Source organism: Siphateles boraxobius, unplaced genomic scaffold, assembly GCF_051911475.1.
Source record: "Siphateles boraxobius isolate OS27281-9 unplaced genomic scaffold, OSU_SipBor_1 68, whole genome shotgun sequence".
Lineage (NCBI taxonomy): Eukaryota > Metazoa > Chordata > Actinopteri > Cypriniformes > Leuciscidae > Siphateles > Siphateles boraxobius.
The window spans coordinates 7,669,730-7,694,437 of record NW_027509195.1 but is presented as its reverse complement, the minus strand read 5'-3'; the positions used below and the strand labels follow the sequence as shown (position 1 = coordinate 7,694,437).

The 24,708-nt window shown below is 39.6% G+C and overlaps 2 protein-coding genes across 5 annotated transcripts in view; both read left to right on the top strand.

Annotated features, from left to right (window-relative positions):
- The window catches only part of arhgap4b (Rho GTPase activating protein 4b), a 32,750-nt gene extending 17,602 nt beyond the window's left edge, over positions 1-15,148 (top strand). Inside the window, exons 10-24 of one of the 4 annotated variants that reach the window (XM_077214356.1) lie at positions 73-258; positions 718-802; positions 1,055-1,082; positions 1,483-1,579; positions 6,216-6,276; positions 6,577-6,654; positions 7,389-7,517; positions 7,855-7,960; positions 8,066-8,296; positions 9,126-9,181; positions 9,375-9,546; positions 10,673-10,768; positions 10,868-11,050; positions 12,248-12,329; positions 13,781-15,148. In XM_077214356.1, the coding sequence (XP_077070471.1) occupies positions 73-258; positions 718-802; positions 1,055-1,082; positions 1,483-1,579; positions 6,216-6,276; positions 6,577-6,654; positions 7,389-7,517; positions 7,855-7,960; positions 8,066-8,296; positions 9,126-9,181; positions 9,375-9,546; positions 10,673-10,768; positions 10,868-11,050; positions 12,248-12,329; positions 13,781-13,987 (1,797 nt within the window). In that variant the 3' untranslated portion in view covers positions 13,988-15,148. Of the gene's footprint in view, positions 1-72; positions 259-717; positions 803-1,054; positions 1,083-1,482; positions 1,580-5,971; positions 6,000-6,215; positions 6,277-6,576; positions 6,655-7,388; positions 7,518-7,854; positions 7,961-8,065; positions 8,297-9,125; positions 9,182-9,374; positions 9,547-10,672; positions 10,769-10,867; positions 11,051-12,247; positions 12,330-13,780 lie in introns of all 4 variants that reach the window. The other 3 variants (XM_077214358.1, XM_077214357.1, XM_077214359.1) reach the window with 3 other exon arrangements.
- Positions 15,149-16,025: 877 nt separating this feature from the next.
- cav4b (caveolin 4b) lies at positions 16,026-24,275 on the top strand. The gene is made up of 4 exons (XM_077214354.1): positions 16,026-16,268; positions 22,736-22,920; positions 23,060-23,247; positions 23,689-24,275. Exons 2-4 carry the CDS (start codon positions 22,741-22,743, stop codon positions 23,837-23,839), a joined length of 519 nt encoding a protein of 172 aa, XP_077070469.1. The 5' UTR covers positions 16,026-16,268; positions 22,736-22,740; the 3' UTR covers positions 23,840-24,275.
- The last annotated feature ends 433 nt before the right edge of the window (positions 24,276-24,708 follow it).

Below are 24,708 nucleotides of genomic sequence, written 5' to 3'. Positions count from 1 at the left end.
TCATTTATCAAGTGGATCATTGAACAACACTCTGTGCCGCTCATATATCTCACACCTGTGAAATTCCTTCAGGTCAGTAAGACACTTAAGACAACACACTCAAATCTTCTGGAGAGTATCTGTGATGATGATTGCATCCCCAACCCGGACGCCTCCGCCGCCCAATCAGTGGAGAGCACAGGTGACGGAACAGGAGCCAAACCCAGCCTCGCCAAACGCAGAGCCAATCAACAGGACACAGAGACCTTCTACTTTACAGTAAGAGCTCTTCCCAACGTGGATTGATGTGATATATGACCAGAAATATGTGGAAACTCCCTTCTATTCAGCAAGGATTCATTCAATTGATCAAAAGTGACAACATTGATAAAATAAGAAATGATTCTTGAGCAGCAAATCAGCATGTTTGAATGAATGAGTAATGATGCTGAAAATTCAGCTTTGATCACAGGAATAAATTACCTTTTAAAAAATATTGCAATAGAAAACAGGTGTTTTAAATTGTAATAGTATTTTGAAATATTACTGTATTTTTGATCAAATAAGCAGTCTTTGTGAGCATAAGAGACTTCTTTCAAAAAGAATGGTAGTGTACTGTATACTTTGGGCTTTATAATGTTCATGCAAATCATATAGCAGAAAAGTAAATACCTTGATGATTAAAAATAACATGGTCATTCATATTCAATGTATTTTATTTTGTTTTTTGTTTTTCAGAAAGTGAAGGAGAATGTAAGCGGCAGCTCTCTGATCTCCAAACTCGAAGCCAAGCATGACCTACTTAAAGAGGCCATACAGAAAGGTAACTAACCACAACTAATCAGTTCTGCGACTAAAACTAAAAATATACAGTAAATAAAAGAAGAAAGAATGAATCTAAGAAAAATCACTATCCCCTCATAAAATATAGGGTAAGATGGTGTAAGATGCCTTATCACAATAAAAGTTTACAGTTTTATTGTGGCAACAGTGACTTTAGTAACTATGTATTCTGGCAAAAAATGATGTGTTTGAGACTCTCTATCCTCATTTTCCCTCTCTCTCTCTTTTGCAGCCGAAGCCATTGATAGCGACCCCTCCAGGTACGTCTCCCATCCCATCTGTCTCTCTGTGACTATGAGCTGTTCACACAGTCATGTGCTGACAACACTGGCCGCAATCCAGCAAACATCTGCTCTTGTTTCCTGGCTGACAGCCTTTGTGTGCTCAGCAGAAATTAAGACGGCTCCATTGAGAAAAGTAACGATCAGTTTAAATGACTCGAGTGATCGAACAAAACACAATCAATTTCATAATGAGGCTAAAACATCTCATTGTGGGATAAATAGAGTGCGTATTGCCCCCAAACGTTGTGCATGCTCTAGAGTACATGTCTGTTGTGTTGTTGTCTGTTCTGTGTGAATTACTGTTATGTTAGCATGTTTGCATGAGTACACTGATGCCATAGTGTCACAGTGGAGTGCCGGTGTATATATTTCCCAGAATGCAGCCTGGTAGGGCAGTGCGTGTGCGGAAAACCAGGCCCTGCTCCCAGTACAACCACAAACTCTTCTCTGGAGACATGCTCTCCTTCATTCAGGTATAGCCCTGCGGCTGACAGCCCTCTGCTCTGTAACAGACAGATTTCTGTAATGTTCTTGCTGTGTTCCTCTAACTCCATTCCCTCCATGGCTTCCTTGACACTAGTGCCTCACTCTCATGTGCTTCTGGTCATGTGTGTTGCATTTGTGCAGTTCTGATATGGCTTTGAGCATGGCCTTCCCTCTATCTGATTATTGCCTCTGGCCTGTTAATGATTAATTGTGAATTTTGGTGTGACCAGTCGGCTTGTAAATCTACAAGGGAATGTTAAATAATGAGAACATCCATGGAGATAATGTGATCACTTCATGCTCCCCGAGTAAGGTTAGAGACATTGGCGCGGTTTGCACGATTGTGTACCGAATCTTATTTGAAATGACATGCTACGTTATTTCCATAAGGTGACATGGCTGCTTATTAAATCGGCTGAGACAGACGCGCTCACAGTGTTCTCTCCAGGCATCTGTGCAGCCTAATAATCCGTGTGCTAAGCACCAAAAATCTGTGTTCACCTGTGTGATTGAAGGCATGCATATTTTTCTGCATGTGTGTGCTTATAATATCCATTGTGTTGTTCTCTGAAAACTGCATCATTTCAACAGTTATCAAAGCCTCTTGCTTTGATTCTCGTATTTAATGCATCTTCCATGTTATGGCCTATAAAAACAATGTGTCTTGCTTTTCATTGAAACTGCTGTAAAAAGTGTTTTTTTAATAGCCTTGGTTCTGGAATTTCTTCCTTGTTTTCTCCATAGGGATTTAAAAAATACAAACGGGGAATGAACAGTTCAAGGAATTAACTACAATCCCATAGAGAATTATGAATGAATAAAAATCCAAAGGCGCAATAATAAACTATTGACACTTTTACATATTTATATGTGTGTATATTTATAAATGTGTAAATATAAGTATATGAGTAATATGAGTGTAAATTTAAATATTCACTAATTTATTTATTATGTAAAATTTATGTAAGTATAATAAAATGAGTAAATTAAATTATAATTATATAATATATAATAATGAATCTATATTGTATTTTTAATTATTTATAAATACAATAAAATAATTATAGTTCATTAAAATAATACAAAATAATATAAATAATTTTTGTTATTATCATCATTAAATATTCAGATATGTATCTTTGTTGATTTACGTCTTGATTACATCTTACTAATGTTTCATGTGAGTGGGTTGTTTCTCTTGAGCCCTTTTGTCGCAATTTCTTTTTCCTTGTGATTGGTGAAGATTTCTGTATCTTTGGGTGTTGAATGAAGTTAAAATTACACTTGTGGCTTCTACATAAGAATAGATTGCTTTTTATGCTGTCTAAAAATCTATATGGAGAAAACGAATGGGATTTTTTTAGCATTGTATGATGCCTCCTTTGGCTAACTCTCATTTGCTTTGCTGAGTTGGTGTTTTACAAACTTAGATTAAGAGTGGTTTCAAGATGTAGCCCTCTGATAGCACTGGGGAACTCCAGACTTCACACGTTTTTTGAGCGTATACCTTAGCTGTTGCAATAGAGCTCGGGTAGTGTATAATACCAGCTAAATTCTGCACCGTCTAAGAGCTGTCACTCTTGCTTTCTGCCTTATCTGCACTTGATGTCCTTGGCTCTTTAGCAGTGTCCTTAGAAGACCATTGACATCTGACCACCCTGCTGAAAACACTAGCTTAGACCAGCATGCATTTGGTTGCTTGAAAATAATGTCCATAAACCATTTTATTTATGAATATATAAGAGCAATATATATTTTTAGGTATGTTTTTAACAATTTTTAATCAACATTTAGCCTTTTTGCTTTTTGCTTAAATGGATAGTTCACCCTGAAATGAAAATTCTGTCATCATTTACCACCCTTATGCTGTTCCAAACCGGTATGAGTTTCTTTCTTCTGTTTAACACAAAAGACGATATTTTGAAGAATGTTGATAACCAAGCAGCATATAATATACATATATATTTTTTAACATCAATGGCTACCACCAACTGTTTGGTTACCAACATTCTTCAAAATATCTTCTTTTATGTTCTACAGATGAAAGAAACGCACACCCTTTAAGTAGTTCTGAAGTGTGAAAAAAAATGAATTGATAAACATACAGAAATTCCATCTAGTCTCTCAGTTAATATGAGGCCATAATTGCTGCTTGATAATTATGTCAATTACTCCTTGAACTTCCTTTTCTATGCTATTCAAGGGTGATTATTGTTGGTCTGAGCATAACAAACATTGAACATAGGTCAAATTGGTCAACCAACATGGTCTTTCTGGTGAAGCTGATCAGCGAGGGAAATCTTGATGGTTATGCTATTTAAGAAGCATATTGGGGAAGCCAGCATCCACCAGACAGCATATGCTGGTGAGCAGTCATGCTAGTGGTTTCAGCAGGATGATCTCTATTCTCTGAGATTCCCACCGTGTGTCTCTCTGTCCCTCTCATTTCCTGGGAGCTCAGGCCTGTAGAGCACTGCTCTGCCATCTGGCTCTCTTGCACCATGAGAAACTACTTCCTTCTTCCACTTCCATTCTCTCACACTTTTATTCTATTGTGGTGGAGTGTCTAACAGTGTCTGCTACATCCTGCATTAGCAATGGCTAGTGTATCTCTTCATCTTAAGTGGACAGTAAATCTATGAGATGTGCACTCTCGTTACACCGCTAATAATTGGATAATGCAGTCAGGGCCACAGAATTGCTTTGCCAACAACACTTTTTTTTTTTTTTTGGCTTGATTGGTTTATCAATGGGTGCAGCCCAGTAAAATGGACATTTATTTTTTTCCAAGAGGATTGAAATCAGATTTAGGAAAATTGCTAGCATTGAGCTACTCTAACATGTTGTTTCTGACCCCAAATCCCTTAAGGAGCATAGTTTTGTGTCCTATATTGACGAATTTCCCATTGAAACAAGATGTTTGGGTGAGATATTTCCAAGTAATTGTTATTTCTTTTTTATGATAAAGGATTAAATGATTAATGATTATAGGCATTATATCTGCTCCTTTCAATAATTCTAAATACTTTTTATTTCTGAAATGTTTCGATTTTTAGAATGGACATTAGCTTATTTAACCACATCAACCGTTTAAAATGTACTACAGTGCATACAAATTTTGTCGGATTTTTGCATTGGTCTGAACAAAAATGGCAGACAGCTTGAATGAAAATCCACTCTCTGTCAGTAGGTGGCGCTTATGGAACGGCTGAACTAGAGCTGTTACACAAAGCATTTTGTGTTTTATTATGACTTTTACATTTTCAACGTTCTTTAATGTTGCTGTTTGAGCATGAAAAAGGTCTGCAGAGTTAGAAAGCACAAAGTCCTTCCAAAGTCCATCTCGCCAAATGATGGACCACTGTTCACATTTCCCGTGATAATACATTAAGTAGACTAAATATTCAATAAATGAGTAAATAAAGTGAAAAGTGAAACAAGTAAATTAATAAAAGAGGCGCCAGGGTATATTATGTTCACACAGATGGCTTCGAAGACGTGGGTAATATGGTTTAGACATTTTGCAACGCGAACTGAAGATAAACTACAGTTTGCTAAATCCGTTTGCCAGTCGGGAGAGATTTATCGCGCCCCGTTCCCCTCTGTACACTGCACGAACACTGCACAAGAGCTGAAAATCGTCCCAACTCAAAAAACAAGAGTCGCTTTATTCAGAATCTGGCTCAAAATCGGACGAAAATCGCACCATATATGCCCATAAAAGGGCAAAATATGGCCTCTTTAAGGCCAATTGAGACTGAGACTATGCTAACTTTGCTTAATGTTGGATATTATTTACTGTGAGTTTTTCAAATTATAATAATCAAATACGGTTTTAATGATAATTAAAATATGCTATGGTGATACTAACCGTCTGGAATTTTATCATGGCTTATCGCCAAACCTTTCCTACTTATAAATGTCTTTACTGCCACTTTTGATCAGTTTAATGCATTCATGCCCAAAACACCCCAAGCTTTTGACTGGTATTGTATATATCTACTAAAAGTGTTTTTTGTCAATGTCCAGGAGTACACTAGCAAATAAATAACAAAACATTGACTTATCTAATTTTGATTTTATGCTACCTTTAAGCCCCTTATTATTGTCTAGACTCTAGCCAGTAGGCCTACTACCTTAAAACAGAGCATCTCTGACATGTTGCTTTTCATCTAAACTCCTTGTTCTCTGCTTTTGTCTTTCTCCCTTACCCCAATTTTTCTTCCCCTTTTCTGACTGCCTTTGCTTTCATTTGCTTTTGTCATTCTCTCCCCATTTTTCATGTTACACACTCCTTCTGGTCATGCCAAACAATCTACTCCTCCGTTACATGTCCCTCCTGTCTCTTTCTTTCCTTGCTTGGCTGGCTGTGACTGTAGAAGGAGGAGACGGATGTCGAGGACTCAGGTACAGCTGTTTCCCCTGTCATGCATGCATCTGTTTGTGTGGGTAAATGTATCTGTGCTCTCTGCACTTTTTGTCTCTCTATTGGCACATTGTGTTTACTATTCTTCATATGTATATTTGTTTTATTTCTTTCATGATTGATTGCAATACAACTCTGTTCCCATCCAGATGTGCATAATTATTATTCCCTTTTTCCCTCCTTTCTCTTTCTAACAGAGCTCTGGGCAACAGATCCCCCTAGTGGTGGAGAGCTGCATTCGCTTCATCAACCTGCATGGTAAAATTGTCAATTGCAAGACAATCCCTTATTATAGTTACACTCTGTCTTTTTTCCTCATTAAATAGGTTTTACACATAATGAAACATAATACTTTTAATATATATATATATATATATATATATGTATGTATGTTTGAAATGATTTACAATTACATATGAAAACAGTCATATATCAGTATTATTCATAGCTGACTGCTAATAGTACATTTACTGTGAGCACCTTTAATAATGTAGGTAGTATTAATGTAAAGGAGTGAGTATTTATGTATGTGTGAATATGAATGTGATATTTTAACAGGTCTGCATCATGAAGGCATTTTTAGAGTTCCTGGATCACAGACTGAAGTCAATCATATCAGGGATGCCTTTGAAAGAGGTATGATCATGTTTAAATGGATGAATACAGGGTGTATTAAAATAAGACTGTTGCATAAAGCAATGCCTATTTGGCTGGTAATTATCACAAAACAAAAATAAATCACTGTGTTTATCACAGTGTTTATATTGCAATAATGACCGACTGAATGTAAACTACCATTCAAAAGTTTGTAGGTTTGTCAGAATTGTACTTTTTTCGGTAAGGATGCATTAAATTGATCAAAAGGGACCGTAAAGACATGTATAATGTTACAAAAGATTTCTGTTTCAAATAAATGTTGTTCTTTTGAATTTTTTAGTCATCAAAGAATCCTGAAAATAATGATCATGGTTTCCACAAAAATATTAAGCAGCACAACTGTTTTCAACATTAATAATAAGAAATGTTTCTTGAGCAGCAAATCAGCATATTAGAATGATTTCTGAAGGATCAGCTTTGACATCTCAGGAATAAATTACATTTACAAATATATTCAAATAAAAGAAAAGATTTTAAATTGTAATACTATTTCACAATGTTACAAGTTTTACTGTATTTTTGATAAAATAAATTCAGCTTTGGTGAGCATGAGACTTCTTCCGAAACCATAAAAGAATCTTACCGACCCCAAACTTTGAACAATTAATAGTGTATATTATCTTATATTTATATACAAATATTCCTTTTTGTTCAGTCTATTGTCTGTTTCTCTTCTCGCTAACTGTTCTTCTCTCTTTTATTTGGTGATGCAGGAGAGGACCCGCTCACGGACAGTGAGAGTGACATTGATTCAGTGGCAGGGGTTCTGAAGCTGTATTTCAGAGGTCTAGAGAAACCTCTGTTCCCCGAGGAGAGCTTTAGCCGTCTCATGGAGTGTGTCCGTAAGATGCCTTTCATGTCTGCACATTAATTTGCATCAGATAACAACATATCAAACCTAGTGGCATCTGCATGCAAATGAAGTTAGAGCATTTCTCAGAATTTTAAGTTCAATTTAAGTTTGGGGTCAGTAAGTATTTTTGTAAAGAAATAAATGAATACTTTTATTTAGGAAGGATGCATTTCATTTATCAAGTGACAGTAAAGACATTTATAATATGTCTTACTGGCCCCAACCTTTTGAATGCTAGTGTATATTGCTTTAAAATAGTTAATGTAATAAGTTACTGTTTTTGAAAGTCTTAATTGAGTTGACTATTAACTCTGTGTCTCTTTCAGAGATGGAAAACATGACAGAAAAAGTGGTGCAGATTAAGACGATAGTCTCGACCTTCCCCAGACCCGTCATCATAGTGATGCGCTATCTCTTTGCCTTCCTTCATCAGTGAGTCCTGCTCTTTTTTTTAATAAAGGCCCACGTAATCATTCCAAACCTGATTATGCTTTGCAGTGATACAGTGTGTAACCTTTTTTGTTTGTGTCTGTTCAGTGTCACTCAATACAGTGATGAGAACATGATGCAGCCGTATAACCTGGCCGTGTGCTTCGGCCCCAGTCTGCTCAGAGGGGTGGAGATGGGTGGTGATGAAGTGACCCTGGCACCTCAGATCAATGACCTTGTCAAGACCATGATCCTCCATCACGAGAACATTTTCCCAGGGCCATCTGAACTCCCGGGCCCTGTCTATGAGAAATGCATGACTCTGGAGCAGGAGTACTGGTGAGTCATAATGCCCTGATATACTCACGACGTATCTCCTTTAAGGGGTAAAAAGAAGTTTGAAACACCTGAGCAATGGTATACTGTTAGCAAACATACTGCTTAGAGGAGTGTTTAGATGAATATGTAAATATGGGCTGCACGCTTTCCGCTCAATAGTAAAATAAACACAACAAAAATGACAGCAATCAGAAAACAGCAGTTAAGAAAGCATCTGATCAGAGCGATATAGTTATGTTTGCATCAGCTCTGCAATTCAGCACTCCAGTCACGTCACATTTATTTATACACCACTTTATACAATTAATTGCTTTAAAGCTAGCAGCTTTACAGTGTTAAACATGAAAAACAGTGATGCTTTCAGTTAGAATTATAACTTTCTACTGTGAAGCAGCGTGTTCATATTTTTACTCTCATCTTGACCTTGACGGACTGAACAGAAGAAATTAACCAGAAAAAGATTTCCACGTCAAAGAGCACATAATTGCCACAGACCAGTGGTAGTTTGAAGGTGTTTACCAGGCAGAGCGAACTTCCCCGGAAAATTTGCTTTGGTGTTATTGAACTTTGAACTGTTTTTGGCCTGATTTCGTTTAAAATGACATCACACCAGTTTGTTTTTCAATCTCGCTTAAAGTATATCAGGGCCTTTAGAGGGACAGTCATCAAAAAATAACAATTCTGTCATTGTCTTTTAAAAACCTTTTGCTTTTGTTTTTGGGTGTTGCACAAAATATATCTTAGTTTTAGAAGAATAGGAAGCAATTCTTGCCAGGATTTTTCTAGTGTTTTTTTTTAACATTTAACTAACGCCAACCTCTTTTTCCAGTGAACCCATCACAGAGGAGGGCGAGGGAGAAGCTGAACATCCTCCCAGTGAAGATGGTAAGAAAGTACAACATACATCATGACAATTTATTTTGAAACCTTTGAAGTTTGAATTAATCTTAATGTATCCATGTGTGTTCTATGTTGGGTTTTTGTGTGCTGTGCATTGTGGACATTCAATGTTGGATTTTGGCATATGTGGCATTTCTGTTGCCATGCTTTGTGTTGTCTGTATGCTTTGTATGAGCAGAGTGTGAGGCTGTGGCAATGTTTGATTATGTTGCACGCTCTGCAGCCGAGCTGTCATTCAAGCAGGGTGACCACTTCCTACTACACACCAAGGTCTCTGCTGATTGGTGGAGAGGGGAACTAGGAGGAGTGAGAGGCCTGATCCCCCATAAGTACATCAGTATGGTAGAGGGGTAAGACCATATTCACCATAAACCACACGAGGTTCCTTCAAACATTGCATTGGTGTTACTATTATAGCTACATATGAACAATAAGACTTATACAAAGAAAAGTTTAAAATGTTACAAGCACCGTTTCAAAACTTAGTCGTAGATTCAAAGCCTTGTTGCTTACTAGTTACAAAGACAGCATCCTGACCCAGTAAGGGATTGATTTATAGCGTAATGTACTTTATAGACAGCAACTCTGTGCTCCACACTTGTGTCTCGACTGGATTAAATTGTTCAATAGTGGCAGTAGAGACATTTATAATGTTTCTATTTCAAATAAATGCTGTCATATAAAACTTTCTAATGATAAAAAATCCTGAAAAACCTTACCAACTTTTGAACGGTAGTGTAAACATAAATATGAAAAAAAGACATAGCACAAACAAACATTGGGTAAAATAATCTTACACTGAACAATTTTTGTCAATATTTCCAGTGTTGAATGCTTTTGAAACAGCTAATGAGTATAATTTGCTAACCAAATTGATTATTAATTATTTGAAAAATTTGTTGATTAGCAAATATCTGAGCACTAATTAATCTGCTTTTACATTACCATGTTTCAAATATGACTGATACGAAGCATAGGAAATCAGTCAGATATGTCATATTTCATTTGTCACTAACAGTAAAAAAGACTGTGAGGGACAGTTCATTCAATATGTCATGCTGAAAATAAGGCTCAAGGTCACATCTAATGTTTTGTTGACATAAAGTTCAACGCCTCATTCATGAAATGCAAGAAGACCAAACCTTTACAACCAATCTTGCATAAATTGTCGCATTCAATTCACTGCAGCCATTTACCTAAGAATGGATTTATGAATGATATACGCAGATTTGTTCTGCTTGTATTGTTTTATGAATGAGACTCATCAAACGGGCTGTAAATCAATCCCTCGCAGCCTTGTTTTTGCATTAAATAAAATATGGTGTCTAAACTGATTAAAGTCTATGGAAACCATTGCAGAGACATAAAGAAAACATAATAAACAAACAAATTGCTTTTGTTCTAATACAATATCTTGGTAGCCATAACCTTACCATTAGCTTTGGTAACCTCATCTTGTTGTCTTCTCATCCTCAGAGCGGAGCGAAAGGAACGAGGGAAGAAGGATGACAGCAGAGGGGGAAGTACAGGAAACCTATCAGAAGAACAGCAGCAGTCTGAACAGAGCACCAGGTACATTCTCTCAGACCGCTGGTAATAATGCACCATGGATGCTCTACACAGGCCCACTGAGATCTTACTGTATCTGCACTGTTTGCTGTCGTTCCCCAGGATGAGAGTGAACAGTGACAGTGCTTCTTTGCCCTGCCGGCAGAGGACCAGCAGTGGAGGAAGCAGTATAGGTGGAGGCAGCAGTGGGAATGTGAGCCCCATACGGAAGCTCACCCTGCAGGTGCCCGAGGGACGACTCATCCTTCCTCCTCAGTCAACTGCAGCTGCACGCCAATTCTCAGGGTAGGAGAACAGAAGCTGTTGTTTTGATTGTACCAGCTGCTGAAAGGCTCATGCATGAGGCGTGATCTGAGGATGTGAACACCATTAAACCCCAATGAACTTAATGAATTATTTTTTGAGATGAAAAAAATGAGTTTAGGGTCAGTAGGATAAAAATTAAAAAAAAAGAATTATTCTTTTATTTTGGAAGGATGCATTAAATTGATCACAAGTGACAGTTGAACCATTTATAATGTTACAAAAAGATTTCTATTTCAAATAAATGCTGTGCTTTTGAACTTTCTATTCACCAAAGAATCCAGAAAAAATGTATTGCGATTCCACAAAAATATGTTTATCTTTGCTACAGACTGTGCAATTTTTGTAATTCTATAAGATCATTACCAATCACACTGTACAACATGGATCTAATAAGCATGGGTATGTAGACTGTATGATAATGACACCTACTGAATTGAAGGCTATGACGCAAGTTAGGAATGGAATAAATCGTCATCAGCATGCGCTAGTGGTACACAAACAGAGCAAGATGAATCGCACTTTGGCAATTGTGGTTTTTATGTGCGCTGAAGGAAAGGGGAATATGGAAGCGGTCATGGCGAGGGAAAAGAGGCCAACTTGGCATGGCAATTTTGTAAATGGTTTTTTGGGAAAGTTTAGCGCAATATCGCGTTGATCAATATGCCATTTCATGTTGCATTTTTATTGGCTAGTCAGGAAACAGAAAATGTCAGAGAATGATCCTAGGCTATCTTTGGTCACAGGACCGTGTCAACGGCCATCTTTGAACCTCTCTCACTGTATGACGTAGGACCACTGTTTAGGAGACATGACCACAGAAATGACCATGATTGGTCATCTTTCGTCTGGAACAGCCCAAAACAATACAATGTGTACTGGGCATTAAGCTGCAAATTAGATTGATTTCTGAAAAAATCGTGTGATATTGAACACTGGAGAAATGATGCTGAAAATTCAGTTTCGCATTACAGTAATATTAGAAAGTATTAAAATAGAAAACGGTTACTTTGAATTGTAAATCTATTCCATAATATTACTGTTTTTCCTGTACTTTTTGATCAAATAATTGTAGCCTCGGTGACCATAAGAGACCGATCCCAAAATTTTGAATGGTAGTGTATGTTGTTATAAGTAATTTCATTTTTTTCACTTCTAAATGCCTTTTTTTCTCTTCAGTCATCAAGAGCGCAGACACACTTTGGACAGTCTGAGGCCAGTAGGAGGAACACCAGACAGACAGACAGTACATATCGACAAGGTCTGATTCTCATACTGACTGACATTTCACAAAGATTTATTTATTTATGATGAGCTAACATATTTTTTCAGGTTTAAATTGCTGAGAAATTGTAAAAATCCCCCATAACTAATAAAAAAAAGGTTTTTGAAACTAGATTCATGTATTTAGTTGTTAATCATCAATTAATTATTTTAATATATTTCCATTGTAAATAAAACAGGTTTGAAAACAAGCAACTTTGTCATTACAGCAGAAGTACCAGAAATATCTTATCTTTGTATATTACTTGGACAATGGGGGCAGAGCCGATCCTGACCTCCCTGGGGCCCTAAGCTAAATTCTGTTAAGGGGCCCTCCTATCTGACCCATGAGCCATGTAAACCATTTGCCATTGTCACACAGTCACACCTGACACCCCAATGCTCCCACTCCTTTAACTAGTACTAATGAAAATGTAATTCCTGATATCAGAAATAGACATTGTTACTAGAAAAAGAACATTCTTAATATCAAGAATTCACATTTTAAATAGTACAAATCTAATTATTGATATAAAAAATGCATCCTGTATTAGGGATATAGGTAGGCTATGTCCAGCCAATCAACATTTGAAATGCAATATAGCCTATAAATCAAAAGTCAATGTCAATACATTGCTTTCCATCTTGCTTTATTGCAGAGTTGTAACTAAACTGACTTGGAGACTAGATAATCATTGTCTTGTTTTAAAAGTATGTGCACCTATGAGGAGTGCCATCATGCCCATATTGTACTGGTCCCCACAGATGTTTTGCTGGAAAGTGCGCGTTTCATTTCGTGCACGCGCATATGAACGCATGTTAACCCATGTTAACGCACGACGCGGTTATCTTTTCCGAGCTGCAGTATATAAACAAAGCCGTTGTCCTTTGTTGTTTATCAAACGTAATAAATAGTTGTATTTCACTCTCACTTTTTGTGTCAGGCACAAAGTCACAGAACACAACCCTCAAAGCCCTGGAAGTGGCCGGTGTTTTAAGCAAGACACAGAAAGACCAAAATATGCACTTGCCAGCTGGGTTAGCAAGACAGACACTAGAGATAGATACACATCAAATTAACTTTACTGTTCTTTGCTGACATCAAACTTGGAGAGGAGAGAACACAAGTCTACCTGATTGCTGTTCCCACAATTCACTCTAATGGTGTTTTTTTCCTCTCTTTTCGTGATCAGAAGAATATAGTTCCATTTAATTTTCTCAGCGAAATTGTAAACTTTGATAGACATGGTTTGACACGAGGGGGAGGCGGGGCCCTGAGTAATTTGCGGGGCCCTATGCAACTTGCGTAGTGTTTGCTTATGTGGCTGATCGGCTCTGAATGGGGGCCTTAGAATCTAAAAACCTGAGAACCACTGATTTAAATCTATGAACATGGAAACCTATATAAAAATCCTTATGTTTTAATGACCGATTCTCTCGTTCTCATAGGAGGTCAGTCGCCAGATGAACTCTGTGTTTAGGGAGCTGTTGTCTCGTCAACCTCCTCAGGACGTCTCGGGTTTGAGTGCTCCCCCCTCCTCTCCCCCTGCATCTGTCCCGTCGGTTTCCTCCGCTGCTGCTCGACCTCCGGTGAAGAAGGGAGGCTTCGGCCTGCGCAGCAGAGGTCTCTTCAAACCCCAAGACCAACAGGACTGAGGGAGAAGAAGGGATTATATATGCGTGAATCTGAGTATGAGTGTAGGGGGAACAGCAAACTCATCACAGATATGAATATATTTTTCCAAACATACAATATATGGTACTATTTACACCTTATTAACTAAATTTCTGTTGACAGTAACTGATTATGGTTTTGTTCGTGTGAGACCAAGTCATTGATCCTATTATTGGTTGTATTTGTGTTTTACTAGCTTTGATAACAGTTAAGCTGGTCCTCGGTCAAGAATTTCCTACTCTAATCATTCACCGCAGTGATGTCCAATGTGTCTGATGTTTTTGACTGTAGTGTTGGCTGTGTTCTTTTGGAAAAACATAACTTTCTGCTGATGATGTATTCATGGAGCACCATGGAGTCCCTCAAAGCACATAGATTCTGATCGGCAAGTGAATTGTGGGAATGATGTCCATGACAGACAGAGTCCACACTGTAATTTTAAATATAGACGTGTCACCCTGAATGTAGCAAGAGATTCACGAAGGCCACTCAGATGTTTGCGAACCAAGAGATCGACTTTCTTATTGGAGTTTTTCTTATTCAGTTTTAAATGTTTTTTTGTTGCTTTTTGATATTATGCATAGCTCAAGTAGTTCTAGGTACAACATGAATATTAAAATGCTCCAGTGTTTAATTTTTAGATAATTAATTTAGGGTTTTTTTTGTATCATTTGCCATTTAATGTTTTTCTTTTTTCTTTTCTTTTTTTACATTTAATTGCATTACTATTTGTACAATTATTTTGCATTACAATGGATAATTCTTTAAAAAGCATTCTGTCGTAAGGGAACCAGCACATATGCATGCAACAGGTGGGACGGCCAAAATAAGCACAGCTCTGTAGCCTTTTTTTATCCCGCCGGCTCCATGTGAAAAATACAACTGTGAAGATAAGTGCCACAAAGAAGCTCAGGAACTGTCCAACAGAGAAGTGACTGGAGAAAAGAAAAAACTGTGAAAGGCACATGTAGTCACAGGAAGTTCAATGGCACTCACTTCCTTTTCGCTGCACATATTAATGCCTCTGGTTACTGGTCTCCCTCGACTTCCACCTTCCCCTTAGCAGTGTGTGTCTCTGGTAGATGATGTCATCATTGATATGTGGATTACAATATTATCTAAATAAATTATAGATTATAAAATAATGTCGACTTGCCAAATATTTCATGCAAAATAATTACTCTTACAATGTTATAAAATATTATATATATATACTCTTTTATCATTTATTATATTAAACTAGATTTTTATTTTTCAGTTTTCATTTTATTTTAAGTTTATGTAGTATGTTTTGTTTGTTTTGATTTGGTATTTCTAATTAGCTTTATTCTATTTTTTCATATTTAGATATTTAACTTTTAACTTAGATAGGTACTTTAACTTAAACTTGTATTTTATCTGTTTCAATTTCTTTTTAAATTTTCATATTTGATTTTATTTCAGCTTTATTTCAATGAAAACTATTTTTATTAGTTTATGGGTTACATTTCACAACAAGGTCCTATTAGTTAATCCAATAACTAACAATGAGCAATACATTTGTTACAGTATTTTTCAATCTTTAGCTATTAAAGATTATTTATTTGATCATTTCATTATTTCAGGTTAGCTAAAATTAATTAATGTTAATAGATACAACTTTTGATTTTAATAGTAAATGTTGGAATTAACATTAACCAAGATTAATAAATGCTTTAGAAGTATTTTTCATTGTTTATTTTAACTAATGAAGTTAATTGATGTTAACATATGGAAACTTATAGTAAAGTGTTACCAGTTTTGCTTTTAGTTTTACACTGTAATACAATGACATACAAGTGTCTCTTACCTGTCCAAATATTTTTTTAGGGCCACTATGTTTCCTAAAAGAAAAAAATAATGTATCTAGGCCTAAAATTAGATGGTATGAGAGGAAACTGGCTGTGTGCGAATAGGGTTAGCCTGTCCGGTAACCTGATTAGTGGTGCCCTCTCCATTCCTCTCCCCAAAATAACTCTACGCTCAGCCTACTAATTCTTCACTGGGTACACACACTTCCACAAACTAGACTATGGTAAAGAACAGAAGGGAGAGAGAGTGAGGTCACACTGCCTTACAGTAAAACGCTCCGCTCCATTCCTTCTGATATAGGCCATATATTCATCTGTTAGATGTGGATGACGAGACAGTTTATGGAGATTTGCAGTGTCTGACTGATCAAAATAGTCATAACCTACTGCCAACTAGAGTTTATTTTTGGAGCAGGACTGAATATTGAATCGGGTAAGTGATAAATATTCAAAATGGCTAAAAAATATATTTTGCTTCCCATTCATCCATATAAAATGCAATTCCATATAAGTATTCCATGTAAAATTCAATGCATGTATGTCAAATGTTTTTTTTTTTACACAATCTTTTCAAATTGATTCATGAAATGTCTACGCCCATATGCCATATACAGTAGGCCTACTGGTGGGTTCATGTCATCGCTTCTCAGCCAGACAAGCATGTATGACAATATGATGCGTAATGAGTGAATGTAGTAAGCAAGAGTTGTCAGGGTGTGTCTTGTCTGACTTGGGTTTGTATTTGTCACATATTTCCTGTAATTTAGTGGTTCTCAAACGGGGCCTCAGCACACTTCCAAGGGGAGTGCAAGATCAAAAGTGCAAGGGCTCAAAATTATTTAAAATGTATAGCCTAAAACGTAATTGCGAGATTTCAACTTTTCATTATTTTGGTCGATCTGGACATAGGCTACAGTATAAAGGAATTTTAAAAGTGTGATTTCTACACCTGGAAAAGTCTTGGAATTAACAAAATAAATGTTTATACATGCATGTAGATGGCATAAGCATTACTTATGGAAAAATAAAAAAAATAATGTAGGCTATAAAAAAACCCTGTGTACAAACTAGAAGTTATGTAAATTCAATTGTAATAAAAAAGGAGCAGTTTTTATTTATTTATTTATTTTTTATTAACAGAATTTTAAAAGTGTGATTTCTACACCTGGAAAAGTCTTGGAATTAACAAAATAAATGTTTATACAATACATGCATGTAGATGGCATAAGCATTACTTATGAAAAAATAAAGAAATAATGTAGGCTATAAAAAAAACCCTGTGTACAAACTAGAAGTTATGCAAATTCAATTGTAATAAAAAAGGAGCAGTTATCCGGATTGTAAGATTTAACTATTTTAATTATTTTAATATGATGCAACTCCTAGTTTATGTGAATAAAAAGTTCGAACAGCTTTGTCATCCTATAGCAGATATCTTGTAGGGGTCTTCAAATAATGTCTTTGACAACGGTGGCCTTGAAGTCAAAAACTTTGAGAACCACTGCTGTAGTTTATCTGAACTAAAATGTTTAATCTAACATGTTTAACCCACAGATATGCTAAAAATCTATCATTCCTACACACTGTAAAAACACATTGTTTGTTAAACTTAAAAAAGTAAGTAACTTGTTTGACTTAAAAATGTAAGTTCATTGAAATTAAAAAATGTAGTTAAAACAATTGAGATGGGTTTAATCAACAGAAACTCAAAATACCATGTTATCTGAACCACATAAATTATCCAAGGTAATTTGACAAAAGGAAAAAAATTTACTAAATCATGAAAATTTTTACTCGGTACTGTACTGTTCTCTTACGAGAGTGTCTCTCGTACTGCGTAATATCTTACGCTATGGGGAAAACTTCTTTTCCACGAGATATTGAAGCCAAAAATTATACTTAATTTTGAATGAATGTAAAACCCTGTGCAGCAGCATGCGGACATAGGCAAGACGGCTTGCGCGCCTATTGGCTGCCCTGCGGCAACAGCAGCAGCCTATCCAGAGTGGCCCTGCGTGACACTTATCCAATGGGGGCATTTCGCGCCCATTTCGTCACGTCCCGCCAGAAAAGGCGTGGTCTCGCCCTATAAATATAGCTCGATAAGGCTGGTACAACTGATTTTCATCTCTTCAGCGAATCACTACTGCATCGCTGGATCCGGAGTGAGAAGCCGCGCCGTTGACAGAAAGCCTTCTGCGGGACGAGCCTAAAAACCTGAAGCCGCTGGCCTTCACCTCGCCGCCTTCCGTACCTGCTACGCTTTCCGGCGTCTATATCCTTTCAATGCTAAGAGTGTGTGTTCGCCGCTGCGACTCACACTCTCACTGTATATATCTCTCTCTCTCCTGAAAGAGCTGCGTCTTTTTAAAGATCCAAAGATCCTGCGGCTCGTGCCGAGCCACAATCAGCGACGGGCGGCTCTCGCGCTCGCTGACGGCGAATGCCCTCATTACGAGCTGATGTCCATGGTGACTCTGAGGACTCGTCTGGCATCCTTCTCAGAGCCTGCTCTTCCGCCCGCTGTAGTGCCGCGCCGTAAAAGCGCCGTACTCAAAGGGTCCACGAGCCTTCTCCAGCCCGTGAAAGCTCACCGGTTCGCCCGCCAGCTTCACCATCTTCACTCGAGTCGCTCGCTGACGGACAACGGCCGCCGCGCGCCGCCGTTTCCGCCGTTAATGACGACAAGATAGCTGCATCTGTAGAGAAGGGCAGCTGCTTTACCCTAGCGTCGGACAGTGAGGACTGGGCGAGCTCTGTGGACGCCCCCCCCTCTGCCCGAGAGTCGTCAGGGAAACGGGCCAGCATCAAAACCGCGGCGCGGCTAGCTTTCTTTACGTTACAAGAAAGCTACCCTGCCTCCCGTGGACATGCGTCACCGGCGAAATGAGGAAAGAGTGCTTTTTGGTCCCGCCGAGGCCGGACCAATCTCCATTTCTCAAACATTTCTCAGCTCCTCGTAGTCTGAGCGGCTGAAAATGTCAATATTGCAGCAATGAGCCTGTTGTATAACATGCAAGCCTGCAAACAAACGCCGAAACACACAAAACTGTGATGACGCTCTCAACCCGTGGGCACTTGTCACCGGCGAAATGAGGAAAGAGTGTGTTTTTGTCCCGCCGAAGCAGGACCAATCTCCATTTCTCAAACATTTCTCAGCTCCTCGTAGTCTGAGCGGCTGAAAATGTCAATATTGCAGTAATGAGCCTGTTGTATAACACGCACGCCTGAAAACAAACGCCAACACAGACACAAAACTGTGATGACGCTCTCTTATTTGCACGAGAGACCTGTGTTCGATCCCAGCTCTCGCAGCAGATAAAAAATGAAAAAATTTTAAAAAGTCTTGCCGCGGCCAGAACTTCCACCGAACTTTCGCTCGTTCAGTTCCAGAAAATGCGACTGTTCCAGTATATTTTGCAGTAAACGAAATCTGTCTAATCTGTCATAGAGAATTCGAGCGCGACCAGGCTGCCCGCCGTGATAGGCGCGCCTCCCGCCTTGCACACTGTAAACACAGTGTTTAGAGGCTTGTTCGACTTGAACCGGCGCTGCACAGACCGATCGGTTGATGATATCAAAGTACCGCGAGAGCGATTAGAGAGCAGATGGCTCCTTATGCTTTTGAATCGCTCTCGCGGTACTTTGATGTCATCAACCGATCGGTCTGTGCAGCGCCGGTTCAAGTCGAACAAGCCTTTAGTCTCAGCACACCGAAGCTCTGCGGCCGCCGCTATGCCGCGGCCAGAGCCCTGATTTCATTCTACCTCTAGCTATTCACGAAGAGGCGTGGGCAAAGCTTCCCGGGGTATCAAAATGGGTGTTGAACACTATAAAAAGAGGCTATTCGCTAACGGCGCGAGTCGAAACCACGTTAAACAATGAAGTATCTCATCTACTTCGAGCAGAAATAGCGTAACTGCTGAGCAAAGGGGCCATAGAACCTTTATCTCAGGCTCAGAGCGAAGGGGGGCTCTACAGCAGATATTTTCTGGTACCGAAAAAAGACGGGGGTCTCAGACCCATTCTAGATCTGCGACCGCTGAACAGAGTGCTTATGAAGCGCCAGTTCAGAATGCTGACAACCAGTAAGATCCTCGCGCAAGTTCGCCAAGGAGACTGGTTTATGTCAATAGATCTGAAAGACGCCTTTTTCCAAAATCAAATAGCATCACGTCACAGGCGATTCTTGAAATTCGCCTTCGAGGGCCAGGCATATCAATACACAGTCCTACCATTCGGCCTATCCCTCGTACCCCTGAGACTTCAGGACATGCAAGTTTTGAACTACTTGGACGATTGGCTGATTCTAGCTCAATCACATTCAGAGCTTATAGAACACAGAACCACATTACTCGAGCATCTCGAGAATCTGGGTCTCACAGTCAATTGGGCAAAGAGTTCACTGTTTCCCAGCCAAAAAAATCTCTTGTCTGGAAACAGTGCGGGACTCGCTGTCTATGACAGCACGTCTGTCGCCGGAGTGCGAACTGGACATTCAGCGCGCCACGAAATCCTTTCGCCGCGGCACTAGTCCCGCTCAAAAGGTTTCAGAAAATGCTGGCCCACATGGCCTCGGCATCTTCGGTACTTTAGCTGGGCCTGCTTCACATACGCCCACTGCAGTTATGGCTGAAAGCGCGAGTTCCACCCCGGGCATGGACCTCTGGTCTGTTTCACCTCAGGGTCGACATGAAATGCGTTCCGGCTCTGGAACCTTGGAAAATAGCCGACTGGTGTCAGTCAGGCGTGAGTCTGGGGACTCCCTCGAGTGTGACGGTGGTGTCCACGGATGCCTCCACATCGGGATGGGGAGCGCTGCCCGAGGGCAAACCGTTCTTTGGCCAGTGGTCAGAACGGGAAAAGCTCCTACACATAAACTGTCTGGAAATGCTGGCAGTCGACAACGCGCGTTTGTCCCCAGATAAAAGGCCGCCATGTCTTAGTCCGGTCAGACAACATGTCAGTAGTGGCATACATAAATCGCCAGGGTGGCATCAGGTCCCGAAACCTTTACAGGCTGACGGAACGCCTCCTGATCTGGGCTCAGCACAGCCTGCTTCCACTGAAAGCAGCGCATTTGCCTGGTCGCCTGAATCTGGGACCACACTCTCAGTCCAGAAACAATGTCCCAGCAGGGGAATGGTCGCTGCACCCGCAGACGATCCAACTGCGGTGGGAGACATTTGGCAGAGCGCAGGTGGACTTGTTCGCGTCCCAAGAAACAATCACTGTCCGAACTTTTTCTCCAAGAGCAGGGATGCGCTGGCCCACGTATGGCCCCACTGCCCCCTCTATGCTTTCCCCCCCGTCTCGCTCCTGCCTCAAGTGCTGGAACGAATCAGGGAAAACGGATGCCCAGTGCTGCTTGTGGCTCCGCTCTGGACGAACCAGACTTGGTTCCCAGTCCTGACGCGGCTGACCAGCACTGCCCCGTGGCCGATACAGGTGAGGAGAGACCTCCTCTCTCAGGCAAAGGGCTCGATTTGGCATCCTCGCCTGCAACTATGGTCCCTACATGCATGGGCCATCAACGGGTACCCGCTAACCTCCCGGAGGGAGTGTTAAACACGATCACGCAGGCGAGGGCCCCGTCTACTAGACGGCTCTATTCCTCGAAATGGTCTATGTTCTCTGCCTGGTGTCAAGCTCAGGGCTTTTTACCCGTAGACTGCGGGGTCACGGAAGTACTCTACTTCCTTCAAGAGCTGCTGGATAAGGGCAGAACTCCATCCACGCTCAAAGTGTACGTGGCGGCCATAGCAACGTTTACAAAACCTGTGTCTGGCCAGTCACTGGGGAAAAACGACCTAGTCGTGCGATTCCTCAAGGGAGCTCGGAGGCTGAACCCTCCCAGACCTCCTCCAGTCCCGGTGTGGGACCTTTCTACGGTTTTGGAAGCCATGAAAGGTGCCCCGTTCGAGCCAATCCATTTGTCAGACATGAAGCATCTGTCTTTCAAAACGGTGTTTCTTTTGGCTCTCGCTTCAGTGAAGCGCATAGGGGACTTAGAGGTTCCCGCCTTACAAGCCAAGCTTCTGTCGGTATAGAATTCAGTGCTATCTGCCCCGCTGTGCCCAGATGCTGAGTTTTGCTTGTGCATCGCTCACTGAGCGATATAACCGCTCCATGGGTGTTGAATAACCCGTACTATTACCCAGTTCAGGCTGAACACGTTAACCCTGTCTGTGTGAAACACTGTTAACATAACTAGCTCCTGTAGGATGCTATTTCATGGGGAATGATGCTTGCAGCCTCTCTTATCCGACTCTCTGTGAGTCTATGGTGATTATGCACTATATGAGCCCCGGGCTACTGCCCTTGGGACTTTGGTGTCGGATCCCAGTACGCACGGCGTTTTGCATTGTGTTCCCCATAGCGTAAGATATTACGCAGTAAGAGAACGTACTCGGTTACTAACGTAACCTCGGTTCTCTCTAGAGAGGGAACGAGTACTGCGTATCTTGCGGTGTATACACAGCTCTGGTTCGCTTCGGCGATGAAAACCAGTCCTACCATTCTAATCGAGCTATATTTATAGGGCGAGACCACGCCCTTTCTGGCGGGACGTGATGAAATGGGCGCAAAATGCCCCCATTGGATATGTGTCACGCAGGAACACTCTCGATAGGCTGCTGCTGTTGCCGCAGGGCAGCCAATAGGCGCGCAAGCCGTCTTGCCAGTGTCTGCATGCTGCTGCATAGCGTTTTACATTAATTCAAAATTAAGGATAATTTTTGGCTTCAATATCTCATGGAAAAGAGGTTTTCCCCATAGCATAAGATATTACGCAGTACTCGTTCCCTCTCTAGAGAGAACCGAGGTTACGTTAGTAACCGAGTACGTTTGCTGAAATGTTTGTTGAAATTTCACTCAAACACAGTGTGATCTGCTTTGCAGTCAATATGATGCGAGACGAGTATTTGGTGGAGTGTAATATTGTTGATGATGATGATGATGATGATGAAGAAGATTATTATGTGAAGAAGATCCAGTCGTCTCCGCCTCCTCCACCACGGTTCTCCACCCCTTCCCTCGCTCATGTTGAGATCAGGGATCCCTGTGGCATCAACAAACACTTGAAGGTGAACAAACTCAACAAAGTGTTCACTTTTCTCATTCCGAGGATGGACATTCAGGATGTTATACAGTAGTAGCTTACATGAAATAAGAATAACCAGGAATAAAATTCACGTAACTTTCTGTTCATTGTGACACCATCAGGTAGAGTTTAGCGATGTTTTGGCAGAGCCCGCGTCCACACACAGCTACGACCGTGTGTGGGTGTACAGCGGAATCGCCTTCGAGTCCACGCGGCTGTGGGTTTATCGCTGCCTGACGGCGCTGTGTGCGGTTCCCCTCTCCTGCCTCTGCGGCTGCCTCTTTGCCCTGCTGGCCTGTATGCACATCTGGTAGGCTCTTTTTTAAAGAATTTTTTTTTATTATAGATGTTCCTTAAAGTTTTTTTAAAGGGATATTTTACCCCAAAATGAAAATTCTGTCATTTACTACTCATGTTGTTCCAAACCTGTATGAGTTTCGTTCTTCTGTTGAACACAAAAGAAGATATTTTGAAGAATGTCTATAACCAGACAGTGGAGATAGCCATTGACTTCCTTCCATAGTATTGACACAAAAAAAAAAATACTATGGAAGTCAATGGGGACCAGAAACTGTTTGGTTACAGACATTCTTCAAAATATCTTATTTTGTGTTCAGCAGAAGAATGAAACTCATACAGGTTTGGAACAACATGAGGGTGAGTAAACGATGACAGCATTTTCATTTTTGGGTGAACTATCCCTTTAAACAGAAATATTATCACTGATTCTATTTCCTTCTTCTTGTCATAGGTGTGTGATGCCTTGTGTTCAGGTGTGGCATACCTGCCTGCCCTGTGTGAGGTCACTGTGGATGAGTGTGGTTAATATCTTCATCACTCCATTCTGCACATCTGTGGCTCGCTGTTGCAGTGGCATATATGTGACAGTCACCAAAGAGTGATGAAACACAATTAAGGAGGACTTTGAGGAAGCTTGTTAAACTGCTTTCCTCTGAATTAAAATGACAAACATGAATCCTTCGAATTTTTTATTGCTCCTTTGAAGTTACAAAATAAAGCATGTATTTAAACCATTTAAAGAAGAGGATTACATGCTATTATAGCCTGTAGGTTTTTAATCATATAATAATAATCGTTTTAAATTATCTTAATGTAATAAAAATGTTGCATGTCAGAAGATAGTTTGTATCTTTCTAAGCATAATACAAAAAGAGCCTCACACAAAATATCAATAACATCTTTTTTCATATAATCTGTTTATATTTTTCTGTTTGATATAATGTGTAATTGTCATGTATTATCGATGAAGCCAGATGTCTATTTTGATGATTACCATGTCATACATGTATTTGAATTAAACAAACACTTACATTTGTACATTCAAGTTCTCTTTATTTATCAAGTTTTGTCAACAACATTTTTATTATGTGAATTAAGTCAATCTGGACGATAAAGCACTCAAAAGCATTAAATACTTTTTATTTATTTTTCTTGTATTTGTGAGGCCAAACAAAAACGTTTGTATAATGGTATTCGTAAAATACTTTTCACATGTTTCAGTACTACATGTGATTGAGCTGAAATTGCTGTGGTGGACTGTGTTACCATGTAGGACTGGAGCATTTTATAGCCCAAAACAGAGATAGTAAATTTGTGATCATTTTGATTAAAAAAAAGAACTTTACGTTTTTATTATTATTGTTGTAGTTGTTGTGTTATAAACAGCTAAAAAATAATAATTTGTTCAGGTCTTGAAAAAAACTATATTATAGGATCTCTGGAGTATTCTTTACCAAAAACATGTCAAAAA